We start from the raw sequence: 13,696 nt of genomic DNA on the forward strand, positions 1-13,696 counted from the left end.
TAAATGTCAATACTTTCTTTGCTCACCATCTTTTCTTACATTTCTTCACAGATGTTTTCTTTTATTTTTTTTATGTTTATTTATTTTGAGAGAGAGCGTGCATGGGCACGCACATGTGCACACAAGCAGGGAAGGGGCAGAGAGAGAGGGAGAGAGAGAATCTGAGCAGGCTCCAGGCTGTCAGCACAAAGTTCTACTTGGGGCCAGATCTCATGAACCGTGAGATCATGACCTGAACTGAAATCAAGAGTTGGACGCTCAACCAACTGAGCCAACCAGGTGCTCTGGATGTTTTCTTTTTTGTTGAAGTAAATTATAGATAGGAATGTTCTGATCATACATTTCCTCAGCCTTTATTTATACAGAAATGCTTCATTTTACCCTTGTATTTAAAGATTGTATGTTTTCAGGACACAGATTATCTAGTTGACATTTGATTCTCTCAACCCTCTAAGGATGTTATTTCATATCTTTTGGCCTGGGGAGGATCTCTGTTTAAATATCTTCTCAGGGAGGGCTTCCCTGACCACATTATACAAAGTGGAAACATTCTCCCCACGCACTAACCCCTTCTTCAGCTTTTCTTGTCTCCACAGCCAGCACCAAGAGTGTAGACAAGTCCAGGGCCCCCATTCACACAGAAACCAACCACTGCTCCTGCCTGAGCACAACTACAGTGCTCTAGACTGTGCCCTGTGGGGACCTATCCATGGTACTTACCACTGTCTATACCTATAGGGCACATTATTCAGATCTGCAACCCGTTCTCAAAATTTTGGAGGCCAAATGTGTTTTGTAATACTGAATTTTTCAAGTTTTAGAAAGGAATAGGGTGTATGATATTATAACATATTATATAATACCACCAGTGGTTCTGGGATAGTATCTCCAATCACATCTGTTAATATTTCTGCTCTCAAATATGAGACTATTCTTGTCATTGTGTCTCTAGCTCAGGGCCCAAGGCCTAACACAAAGTAGCTGCTAAGAAATATTTATTAAGTGGCTAAATTAAATCTTTCATCTATACTGTGACACCTCTCAGATTATGTAGCCAGCTTGGCCCCACCCCGTAATCTCAACCTAAGGGCTTCAGCTCCTGCTAGAAAGTTCCTCCAGGGTGACCCACAGACAGTCCCTCCTCTTCTAAATGTCCTGATCTAGCGAACCCCTCACCCCATTACTTCAGGCAGAACCCCAACAGTCATCTTGGAGTGTTCCTTCTCCCTCAACCACTACTCCCAGGAAATCACAAAGCCTCCCCTTCCTACTTCCTAAATGTATCTGAGACCTCCCACTGTCTCCTTCCCTGTAGTCCCTGCCCTACTGCACCCTCTCATCACCTCTTTCTTGTTTTTCTATGGCAGCATTCAGAGGGATCTGTCTTAGGAGATCTTGCCCTTCCACAGGATTCTCCACAAAGAACTCTATTTGAAATACAAATTCCATCCTTGTTCTTTTAAGTTTCTATATTTTTGAGACAGAGAGCATGAGAAGGGGAGGGGCAGAGAGAGAGAGAGGGAGAGAAAGAATCCCAAGCAGGCTCCACACTATCAGTGCAGAGCCTGACTTGAACTGTGAGATCATGACCTGAGCTGAAATCAAGAGTTGGACGGCTAACTGACAGAGCCACCAGATGCCCCCAACTTTAATACTTAAAATGAAATTTGATTCATTGCTATCTGTTCTGTTCAGTTCTATTCTCTGGCATATTAGACGAATCGATTCACCTTGCATGTCCTCCACTGCCCTTCCTCACCTGAAACTGCCGAGTGCCACCTGCCTCCAAGTGCACCTTCTCTCTGTTCCCCAGGAGAACCATGGCCTCTCATTTCTAGCCCCCACTCTGCTTCCACCCCCACCCAGCACCTGCTGCCTCCCTCTCTGTCCTCTTCACCTGAGCAACTCCTACTCTGGTCAGGGTTTTGGCTCCTCCCACAGATTGTCATGGCATCCCACCCTTCTCTGATCAAGGCCCTTGTCACCCTGATGTTTCTCCTCCACTAGAATGTAAGCACCATCCTTACAATGACCTTGAATTTAGCTGTGCTTCCTAGCAGGCATAGGAAGTGGTTAGTAAAAGTCACTGAATGGAGGAAGGGACACTAAATTTGGAAGCATCAGAATGAACCGTGATGCCACCCTTTGGAGGAGCTTAGCACATAAGATTCTGGAAAGGAGGATTATTCACCACCTGAGTGCCAGCAGCACCACGACTTCACCAATGGTAATAATCCTATAATGGTAGGACGTGTAGGCTCCGAGTAGTTCCTGAGCAAAGAAACATGAATACCTCAGCACACACCCTGAGCAGGCAGTGGGAGTTGCTGGGGTTCTGGAACCAACACTGCTATTGTGTGTGGCAGCCATTGTTGTTAATCCCACCGAAGGAAGGTTTTGTAAAGTCTTTGCTGAAGTGGCAATTCTTTGGCTCTTACCACCAGTATGCAAGAAGGTGTGCAGGGGGACAGCAGCTCCGGGTGTTTTTCCCTTTCTCAAACTTGCTGAAGGAGAGAACTTGAAAGTCTTCGGGATGAAATGAGAGCAGGGGGCAGCTGATGCCTACTGATCAAAGACTGCAGGTGTTTGGCTGAGACCTGTTGCCAGGAGAATGCAGGGGAGGTAGGAACGCGGAAAGGGGGGAAGTGATGTGGGGGGAATGGGGACGGTTGGGCTCTAAATCCAGGCTGAACATAGCAAAAATTCTTGGGGTTTTGCCCATCTTAAACCAAAGGAGAAAGACAACTGTTTCCATTTTATGTATTGACGGATGCCATAATCAGCAGGTGACGTGTATCATAAATGAGTCTTGGGAAGATGCCTTGGTTTCCCCAAACAGGAAGAAGGAACAATGTGCTTTTCTTATAAGATCAATAAGACGATCATTTCACTCAGACAGAGGCTTTCTTTTTATTTACTTTTAGGGGTGCCTGGGTGCCTTGGTTGGTTAAGAAGCTGACTTTGGCTCAGGTCATGATCTTCTGTTTCGAAAGCTCGAGCACCGCGTTGGACTCTGTGCTGACGGCTAGGAGCCTGGAGCCTGGAGCCTGGAGCCTGCTTCAGATTCTGTCTCCCCCTCTCTCTGCCCCTACCTGTTCGCACTCTGTCTCTCTCTCTCTCAAAAAAAAAAAATTCACGTTTATTTATTTATTTTTAAAGATTTTTTTTAATGTTTTATTTATTTTGAGGGGGGCAGTGCCGAGAGAGGGAGCGGGAGAGAATCCCAAGCAGGTTCCACACTGTCAGCGCAGAGCCTGATGCGGGACTCAAGCTCACAAACCATGACATCATGACCTAGGCTGAAACCAAGAGCTGTACATTCAATCGACTGAGCCATCCAGGTACCCCTAGGCTTTCTTTTTAAGCATGGAGGAGACAGAACCTAGTTCATGCAGGGCCAAAGATGAGCTTTGGTATTTGCTAGTAATAGAAGTTACAGAAAGGTTCTAGGCAGGAAAGCAATATAATCATTATCTATTGTTTGAAAGATTACTTTGGCTTCCAAGCAGAGAATGAGCTCAGAATAGCAGGGGTGAGTCCAGTGAGGATAGCAGGGAGCCAGGGGTTGAGGCTGGGAGGTCAGGTAGGAGGAAGTTGCTGCAACCTCTGGGCACAGATCTGGTGACACAGGTAAACTGGGGTGAAGTCATGGACTGGAGACCAGTTTTGAGTATGAGAGCCAACAGTTCTTGTTCTGGGTTTGGCAGTGGGGTTTAAGGCAAACAGAGGAAGCGAAATAAGGGTTGGTTGGAGGGGCACTTGGGTGACTCTGTCAGTTAAGCATCTGACTCTTGCTTTCAGCTCAGGTCATGATCTCATGGTTCTGTGAGTTTGAGCCCTGAGTCAGGCTCTGTGCTGACAGTGCAGAGCCTGCTTGGGATTCTCTCTCCCTCTCTCTGTTCCCTACCACCACCACCACCACTCTCTCTCAAAATAAATAAATAAACTTAAAAAAAAAAAGAGTCGATACTCAGTTCTTGTTCTGGGCATGAATGAGGGGTGTGAGGCAAACAGAGGAAGCAAAATAAGAGTTGGTCAGTGTTTGGTACACTTAGGAACAGACGGGCCCACGAGCTGGAGTCCACGAATATGTGACTGTCCCTCTTCTGTGAGATTCCGGCGGCCGGCTGTTTGCCAAGCCTCTTAGTCTGTTTTTGCCTTTCTGTAATATGAGGCTAATAATACTCACTCTCCAAGGCTGCTGGGCCAACAAATGGATAATACTGACGTCAGACTTTCTGAGGAGAGACAGGTGGAGGCTCTGGGGGCGGATGCTAATGCTCTTCTCAAGTCTACTGTGGGGCGAGCACACAGATCCAATATAAAATAGCTATATGAACCTTCTCAACAGCCCTGTGAAGCTGGGATCGATTGCTCTTGTCCATTTTGACAAGGGGAAGACTGAGGCCCTGGAGTTTGTATGTCTGACCACTGTCACGGTGCCTGTGGGACAGCCCAGGTCTGGAGTTGGAAGTGTGCAGCTAAGGAATGGGGTCAGTTGGCATTGTCCTTGGAGATTAGGAAGGAAATAGAGACTCTTGCTTGTGAATGCCCCCGTCCCAATCCCAGCGTGGGGCAGGCCAATCCCTGTGGCTGTGCCTGTGCCTCGCTTAATGCACTTCAGGAAGCTAAATTGGGAAGGACGAAACCCCAACATGGCAGGTAACTTCCAACCTCCTTTGAAGTGTGGTGCAAAGAAGCCAGGCTCTGCTCCCACTTGAGGTTGGGGTTGAAAGCCAGCAGCCAGGAGTGTTGACTTGTGTATACCAGGAGGGTGCTCACTCCAGCCAGGCCCCAGGGCCCAAGGCCTTGAAGACAGTGCCACCTGACCGCGGTTGCTTCTGTCACTTCTGTCCCAGAGGCATCCCTGCTTTGAGTACCACCTAGTTCTGGCCTCCTGGCATAGGATGCAGGTTGGGGAAGGAGTGCAGGACTTGCAGACTCTCTCAGGCAGGACTCTGGGGAACTGCCTGCCGCTCTTCCAGAAGGTTAAACCACGTATCTCCCTCCTGGGAGACTGGCAGCCAGGTGGGGGAGCCCAGGCCGACCCTGTGGATCCTCCCTACCCTGCACACATCTGCACACATGCTTGCTAAGGGTCAGGGACTGGGGGTGTCTCAGTCATCTTAGCCCAGGACCGGGACTTCTGTGTACCCAAAGGGATTTGCTGAGTCAGCTGATACATTTCCTGAGTCCAAGGTTCCAAACCAGCATCTCCATCCAAAGTCTGACTTCCCTTCGCCAACTTCAGAGCCCAAGATCTGGGCCATTGACCTAGCTGCTGGCTGGTCCTGCAAAAAAGGACATGCTGCTTACCTTCTGGTATCCATGAAAAGGGAGCCCCAGACAGGAAAACCAACCTCAAAAAATGCTCACAGGGAACATTGCTGAGTAGGGGGTGCAGGCCAGGAGCCTGGGTTCTAAGTCCCCAAACTTGCAACCAATCAGCTGTGTGGCCTTGGGCAAGTCACTTAACCTCCCTGTGCTTCTCATTTCTCATCTTGAAAAGGGAGACAGAATAGTTAAAGGGCAGGTAGGTCCTGACAGATAACCTGACTTTGAATCTCGGTTTCACCACTTACCTGCAGCAGCTATTTAGCTTTGACCATGGCCCTGTTACTAAACAAACTCTGTGGTCCTCAATATTCTCACTGGTAAAATGAATATTAACAGTGTTTCCTCAGGGCGCTTCGCTGGCTCAGTCAGTAAAGCTTGCAACTTTTGATCTCCTGGTTGTGAGTTCAAGTTCCATGTGGGGAGATAGAGTTTACTTAAAAACAAAACAAAAAACCAACAGTGTCTACTTCATAGAGTTGTTGTGTTAAAATAGCTACTTTATATTTTATATATATATCTTTGTATGTTTTAGAACAATGTTGAGCGCCTAGTAAGTGAGTTATTATTATTGTAATTTTTGCCTTTTTTAAAATAATAAAGGACGGCTCTCCAGGCCTTCTGGGGTTTCCGTGAAGAACCCCAGACATCCTGAATTAAAAAGCAGGGAGGAATTCAGTAGGTAGCTGGTCTTTTTGACCTTCTTTTGTTTTCAAATGTGACAGGAAATTCCTTCCAAGCGGTGCCCACCACCTAGCCACGCACCCCAGTTGACAGCTTTCCATGACAAAAGCCCAGGCCACGGTTCTGGGCCCTAGAATTGGCAAATCCCTGCCTCAGGTAAACCACTGGGAGTGTCTTCTCCTTTAAAATCCTCTAGATTTTTATCGATTAGAGCAGTTAAAGAAAACAACCACTTAGACCCTGGTGGACTTAGCCTCTTTCCATGTTCGGGGCAGTCGCAGGGAGGAAGAGAACAGCTTTAGTGACGTTCCTCGCAGCCAGAGCTTGGCCCAGTTTGCTCTGAGAGGGACTTGTCAGGGCCTGGGGAGCTGGAGAAGTTGGGGTGCAGTTCCTGAAGCCTCCTGGCCCCCCCATTCCTAGTAAATTTGAGAACGAGTTTAAGGTTTTCCAAGTATCCAGAAGGAAACGTGAAAACCGTTTATTCATTTTTAAAATTCTCCTTTGGCCCTGTCTTGTTCTGGAAGGTACACTACATCCCAGAAGGCTGGAAGGCAGCAGCTCTCAGTTACACATGTGCCCAAATGGCCTCAGCCTGGGCTGCTACTGGACCCCAGCCCCGATCCCCGGCCACCGGAGAGAATGAAGGTTGTTCGTCTATATGCCTGCCGACAGAGTGCATCTTTCTCTCTGCACTGTTCCAAACAACGGAACGTGAAATCTAGCTCAGATCCAGAATTTCTGACCTGGTTCTCAGACAGACAATGTCACAGATGCAGGAAACTGGTACCAGTTGGGAGGCTGGTACAGATTGACCTGGAAACTTCACAGGCATGGGTGGCTTCGTTCGGTAGCCTTGGGTCCTGTGCCCAGTAGGAAGCGTTTGCCCATCTTACAGCTTCTTCAGTCCTGGTGGAGGCTGAGCCGCCCGGCGGCCCTCTGCAGCCAGTCAGCAGAATGGAGTGGAGTCTGTTCTTGGCCTTTGTTCTCAAATGCCATTGCTCTGGGATTTCATCCCAACCACTCAGATCTAGATACTTCCAAATACAGGTTACTCATGTGCTTTTTACATCTTACTTTCCAGAAATCTTTTGCCTATCCATTATCTACCACAGGCCAAAAAACAAAAAAACAAAGACCTCAGGTAGCTTATTGTTGGTTGAAATTATTCCAGCCTAAATTTCTATTAATAGAAATAAGTAGACGTTAAGAAGGAAGCTGCCAGGGGCATCTGGGTGGCTCAGTTGGTTGAATGTCCGGCTTCAGCTCAAGTCATGATCTCACGGCTCATGGGTTCGAGCTGACAGCTCACAGCCTGGAGCCTATTTCAGGTTCTATGTCTCCCTCTCTCTGACCCTCACCTGCTCGCACTGTCTCTGTCTCTCAAAAAACAAAACAAAAAACAGGAAAAAAAAAAAAAAGGAAGCTGCCATAACAAAATCTAGTCGGCAACCAAAATATTGAAGGAATCGATTTCCAGTGTGACAGGGCAAACCAGTCCTCAGTTCTGAGAATGCAGTTGATGTTCTTTAGGAAAAAAGGCATCTCACAGGACAGAAACCATCCGACACCGGAAACCCAGAGGCCTCATTCATCGGGGGCTCAACAACTAGCCCTATTTAAGTCGGTGGTTCTCAAGCAGGCTTGTCTTCACCCACCCCCAGCCGCCGGGGACATTTGGCAATATGTCTGGAGATACTTTGGGTCGTCACCATGTGGCTAGGGCCAGAAGGAAAGGAGGTGCTTCTAGAATCTAACAGGTAGAGACCAGGGTGCTGCGAGAAGTAGCACAGTAGATATCCTGTGATGCACGGGGCAACCTCTAAAACAAATTACCCAGCCCCAGATAGCAGCAGTGCGAAGGCCGAGAAACCCTAGTCTAGAAACCTCCTTTTCCCAGTTTTCTCTAGAGGGGAGCCCAGTTCGATAGTTTCCTATTTCCTTGGCAGTAGGCAGTGATGGGCTGTCTGCGGCCCCCTTGAGGGCCACCTGAGGACTACTGCCCACTGGCGAGACCCCACAGCACCATTTCATTCTGGAACAGAAATTGTCTGATGTACGTCATTTGATCTAAGACAGAACTGTTAGCCTCTGCTAAAAACCAATAAAATGCTCACATGCCTGTAGACCGACCATCCCCAAGAGTAACTGTTTTGGTCCAGCCTTTAGGACGTGAACAGGTGGGGCCAACCCAAAGGGAACACCATTTGCTTTTGCTCTCAACAAAGTGCCTGTAAATGTCACGCCCCTTACATCTCTTTTCCTTTAGGAAACAGACGCTGAAGACAGAAAAACAGCATGCCTAAACGTGGCCAGAAATCATCCCACTTAAGAGTTTATTTCATGTGATTCTCAGCATGCAATGTACTTTCTTGGGAAAAAAACCTTTTTTTGTCCCAGTTCACATTATAAATTAACTTACAAATATAGAACTGTGTTAGAAACAATATTTATAAAAGTCCCTACGATTTTTCACATAGAAAAATAGCCACAGAAACAGTTTTCCGTACATACAATCTGGGGGGTTACGTAGTCTCTTTGGTTGCCTTTCTCCATAATATTTAAAAAGTAACGGTGATGTTATTTATGCCTCAATAAAACTTTAAAATAGTTTTCTGTATTGTATATTTCAAAATAAAAATTTAAGAGTAATGCTGTGAGTCTCAAGAAAGAATACAAAGGGGAAAGTTAAAACTTTTTTTTTTCTGCTCCTTTTTCTAAAAAAAGTAAACCCTCAAACGAGCAACGCTCCTATCAGAGACCCAGCAATACGGAAGGAACAAAGGCAACTCGGGACATTATCCTCACCTTAATGCAACAGTGTTCCAATGAAATCAACAATTATCTACATTTTAATTAGCACTTTTTGGATAAGTTCAAAAGTGGCTAAGAATCTGCCACGGACCAGGCACTGGGGGGTGACCATAAAAACCATTCAAATGCAGGTACCGCTTGAGAAGTAAAAGGGAGTGCTAAAAATAATTTATATTAAAAAATTTTAACAGATGGTTTATTAAGAAACGATAAAAAAAGTTCCATTTAAAGACTACTTTTTAAACAAAATTCTAGTATTTTCTTTAAAAAATGAAAAGATTCAGGACTCATGCTAAAAGGGATAGGACACCAAGTTAATGAGGACAGTGGTCACCCCAGGCACATGGCAGCAAAGGGCAGAGGTGGCAGTCTGTCCTTGTTGCTCAGGGGAACATCTAAAATGATCATTTATTTCAATCTTTGGTCAAATGAGATTGAGCTCATTCCCACGCCCTGTGGGCCATGTCTGCTTATCGATAATGGCACCTTTTTGTTTTTCGGGATGAGAACTAGCACCAAGTTCTGGAGCCAGACTGCCTGGACCTGATCCCGGCTCCGCGGCTTAGGACCTGTGTGACATCCTGGGAGCCCCACTGGCCTCACAGAAAGAGCACAGGGATATACTGATCTCCCAAGGCTGTTGTGAGAATTACATGCTGAGCGTCTGTCTGAAACGGCACTCTGCAAAGCTCGCCAGGCAGTTTTATGGCTATTGGTGTCCACCACGTCCCAGACATGGGGCCTCAGCACAGGGGATCTGTGAGCTGGGTTTAGCTCAGAGAATGTGTGGCATTTCCCAGCCCAGTGTTTTAATTAGCGGCAAAGAAGGCAAATGAAGGTTTTCTCAAAACACTCAGGCACCTGACCTTTCCAGAAAAACCGAGAGGCTGCCAGGCAGGAAAGAACTAGTGGCCCACAGCAGCTTTCAGCTGGTCAGTTCTGACCTCTTTCCACTGCAGCAGTTACCAACTGCTACCTTTTTCCTACCCAAGAAATTGCATTCTTTTGTTTTTAGAGCTGGCCCCGGGCACACACAGTGATGAACAACACAGACACAGTCCCTGCCCTCGCAGGGCTCACAGGTACTGTCCCAGAACAGGGATGGATTTCTCTCCAGGGAGGCCCTTATCCAGAAGAAATCTGCAAAAGCTTGCTGGGCTGTAGAAAGAGTCCCCTGCTACTCCAGTGTGACTCCAGATGTGGTCAGGCGGCCGCAGGATCACTTGGGACTCCAGGGAAAAACGGATCTCCCTTCCCGCCCCAGACCAACCGCCAACCACCTAGGAAATCTGCATTTAACAAGATCTTAGGGAGTGCATATTCAAGTCTGAGAAGCTGAGGCTGGCGGGGTCCTATACCTCTGAGCCCTCCCTGGGGTAGATAAGGCTGTTGACCATGCTGAAGTTGTAGAAGGGGCTGCTAAAGGGGCTGCTTTGCCCCCCACTGGTGCTGGCAGGGAAAGGGCTGTAGTAGGAAGATCTCTGGCTGCTGCTGTTGCTGGCGCCGTTGCTCAGCTGCAAGGTGTCCGGTGGGGCTTCGGAGATGGAGCTGGGGGGGAACGTGCTGCTGGGGGTCAGCTGGGCACCCTGGATCCCTAGGTGACAGCTGCCAGGGAGAGCCCGCTGGGCGCCCCCACTGCTACTGACACTCAAGGTGCTGAGGCTGCTGAAGAAGGTGTTGAGGCAAGGGGTGGAGGTGAGCAGGGAGCCCCCCGGAGAGGAGGCCGTACTCTTGGTGCCCTCGGGGGGCTCTGGGGACTGGGTGGGCCTTAGCAAAGCGGAGGGGCTGTCTCCTTCTGGCTTCGCGGCCACTGCCGACCCCAATCCTGACGACAGCCCTTCTTCTGATTTTGTTGTCCCTGGGGCCACAGCGGAGGTGCTACTGGCTTCCGAGCGGCGCTTCCGCTTCCGCCGGAAGTTCCCATTGTCAAACATTTTCTCACAGTTTGGATCCAGGGTCCAGTAATTCCCCTTCCCTATGAAAAGGAGGAAGAAACACAAGTCAGAAAAAGACCTAGTTCTTGCTCTCCTATTCTTCAGCTTCGGAGGGAGGAAAGACTCATGAAACTCTGATAAAGATGTTCGGCCCCCTCTCCTGTTTAAATTTATCCTTGGGGGGAGAATTTATTCTTTACTTCCAAGGAGAAATCTTGAACCAAGATGTTCTGGCCACTTCCACCCTCTCCTGGCAGTGTCTGCTACTTAAACAGTGAAACCTAGTTCTAGGCCCAAGACATTTTTAATTCCCCAACACCGCCCCCTCCAGATACATAGCGCAGCCTTGCAAAATCCTGGCGCTACTTAAAGGTAAGCATGCATTTCTTATTTTATTAAAGTAGGCATGAGAATAATACCCATTTCACAGATTAGCCATGAGAGTTCCGGTATCTGTTATCGTTATTATTTGCTCAAAGGGTACAATTATTTGCCCCTTAAAAAAATCACTCCACTGGAAAAAGGCAACCTCAAGTACCCAATCATTTGTCTTGCCAAACAAAAATCACAAAAGCTATTACTGGACAATCAGAAGTTTTAACACCACCTTGGAAAACGTATGTTCAGGGGACAAGGGAGCTCGTGGAGTCTACAACCTGACCTCCCCTTGGACAGGAGGTGCACTGCATGCATCTCTTCCCAGCTTTTCCTCCACCAGCAAATCTCAGGCCAGAGCCTTCTTTAAGGCCCGTAGTGCTAGTCTTCTGCTTAGAAAGTTCCCCTCACTATCTAGCATAATCGAGGTAAAAAAGATCTATCATCTGGGAGGATTTTCTCTCAACAGCTTTTATCACGTCTGGTAAACACAATCTTTGGCATTTCAAAGTAGTGGAAAGCACTTATCTCGTAGAGTGCTTTGCTTCTCACGGCTCAGTGGAAACAGGCAATATTGGTGCCCTCATTTTTCAGATGAGGAAACTGAGGGGCAAACTGGTTAGGATCCTGCTGTGTTCCCAGTTAGCAATGGGAAAGCTGGACTTTAAGCAGGCTGGTTCCAGACTCGGGATTCTTACCTACACAGTGTGTTAAGTTGCCTGCACGAACTAGCAGGTTTTCCATGATCTTCATTAACACTTTTTTTTGCAAATAGTTGCAAAAAAAATTTTTTTTTAAATTCATACACCTACTATCTAAATAATAGTACCTGTACCTATCGGGCTATTTATATTGTGTCTCTTAGTACTAAGCACTTTGACAAGAACACTAGCTAAAGACACTAACTTTTTGGAAAGTCCAGAAGAATATACATGACAATGTGAGAGTCTCAGGTGCTTTAGGAGCCAAACTGGGAAGATACAGCTTCTAGAACTGTATGCCCTGTCCAATACCGTAACCGCTTGCCACACATGGCTGTCGGGCACTTGAAAAGTGGCGAGTCCAAAGTGACATGTGGAATCAAACACCCACAGGATTCTGAAAACTTAGTATCAAAAAACAAACAAAAGAGTAAAGCACCTCACTAATAGTTTTTATATTTGCTGTATTTGCTGTTGAAACAACATTTTGTGTTACTTAAAAATAATTCCGCCAGTTTCTTTTTACTTTTTATAATGTGGTTGCTAGAAAATTTGTAATTACACATGGTTTGTACTCTATTTCTCTTTGAAAGCACCACGCTAGCGTACTTCCAGGCGCAAACACTCCAGAGCATTTACACAAAGTCCTGCATCTCTTTTTCCGATCACACCTCTGTCCCCACCTTCCCGGTGCCCAGCTCCTTCTGAAAACCTCAAGTAGAATTTCTCTCCTTTTCTGAGCTTTTCGGCGGCCTCCACTTCTCAGGTGGAGGAAAACCACTCGCAGCGCCGCACTGTAACGCAGCCCTCCTCACCCCACGGCTCAGATCAGAAACGCAGCACACTTCGGGTTAAGGCACCAAACCGCGATCTGCAGGACCCAGCTGAAGTTTTCGTATTCCTCTGCCCCTGTCTCATGATGCCTGTGCCACTACCTCCGTCGTCTCTCTCAAGGCAGGCACCTACTCAAGGACACAGTAAGGACCCTGGTGCAGGAGGAGAGTCTCTTAGGCCCCTGGTGCAGGAAGAGACGCCTCCAGGGACAGCAGGAACGGCCGGCTGTTCCTCAGTCTCTCACCACCTATTCCTTGAAATGTGCCGGGGTTCTCAGCTCATCTGAATCCCTGTCCGGTCGTCCCTTATCCGAGAGTCCACCCGTGTTCTTATTCCTGATCTGCCTCCCTGTGCCTTGGTCCCTCCCTTTCACTGGCACGATGACCACCACCCAGGGGTGACTTCTCGTTTGAGGATACGGGCTTTCTCCTTCTCTAACCGGCCAGCCTCTACGTGTGTACGTGTGTACGTGTGTGTGAGAGAGATGAGTGTGCGTGGGTGTAAGGCACAAGCCCCCCACCACCGCGTCCCCGCTCTGCGGGTCCTCTAATAACTCTCTTTGTCCTCCGGCTTGCCCCCGACCCCAGCCAGACGAGGCTGGAGGTTCGGGTGGTTGGTCCGCTCCATCTCCCATCCCCAGTTGGGAAAAGAAGCCTCTGCATGGAGTCAGCCCCACGCAGCCGCGGCCCCGGCCGGGGAAGCCTCTGCCCGGCGCCCTCACCTGGGTCGTCCTCGTCGCGGGGCACCTTCTTGAAGCAGTCGTTGAGCGACAGGTTGTGGCGGATGGAATTCTGCCAGCCGGCCTTGCTCCGCTGGTAGAAGGGGAAGCTGTCGGCCACGAACTGGTAGATGTGGCTGAGCGTGAGCTTGCGCTCGGGCGCGCTCTGGATGGCCATGGCGATGAGCGCCGAGTACGAGTAGGGCGGCCTCACCATCTTCATCAGGTCCTCGCGGCTGGCCATGGACAGCCAGCCCAGCTCGCCGGGCGCGGCGGGCCCCGCAGGCGAGGCGGGCGCGGCGGGC

At 48.3% G+C, this 13,696-nt stretch overlaps 1 protein-coding gene across 1 annotated transcript; it reads right to left on the minus strand.

The window, feature by feature from the left end:
- Positions 1-8,324: 8,324 nt before the first annotated feature.
- FOXI3 (forkhead box I3) lies at positions 8,325-13,695 on the minus strand (the record flags this gene model as incomplete). The annotated part of the gene is made up of 2 exons (XM_029938532.1): positions 8,325-10,804; positions 13,395-13,695. Coding segments are annotated over 2 exons (924 nt in total), but the record flags the coding sequence as incomplete, so codon positions are not given.
- Between the last annotated feature and the right edge of the window lies 1 nt (position 13,696).

This window comes from Suricata suricatta, chromosome 4 (genome assembly GCF_006229205.1).
Source record: "Suricata suricatta isolate VVHF042 chromosome 4, meerkat_22Aug2017_6uvM2_HiC, whole genome shotgun sequence".
NCBI lineage: Eukaryota > Metazoa > Chordata > Mammalia > Carnivora > Herpestidae > Suricata > Suricata suricatta.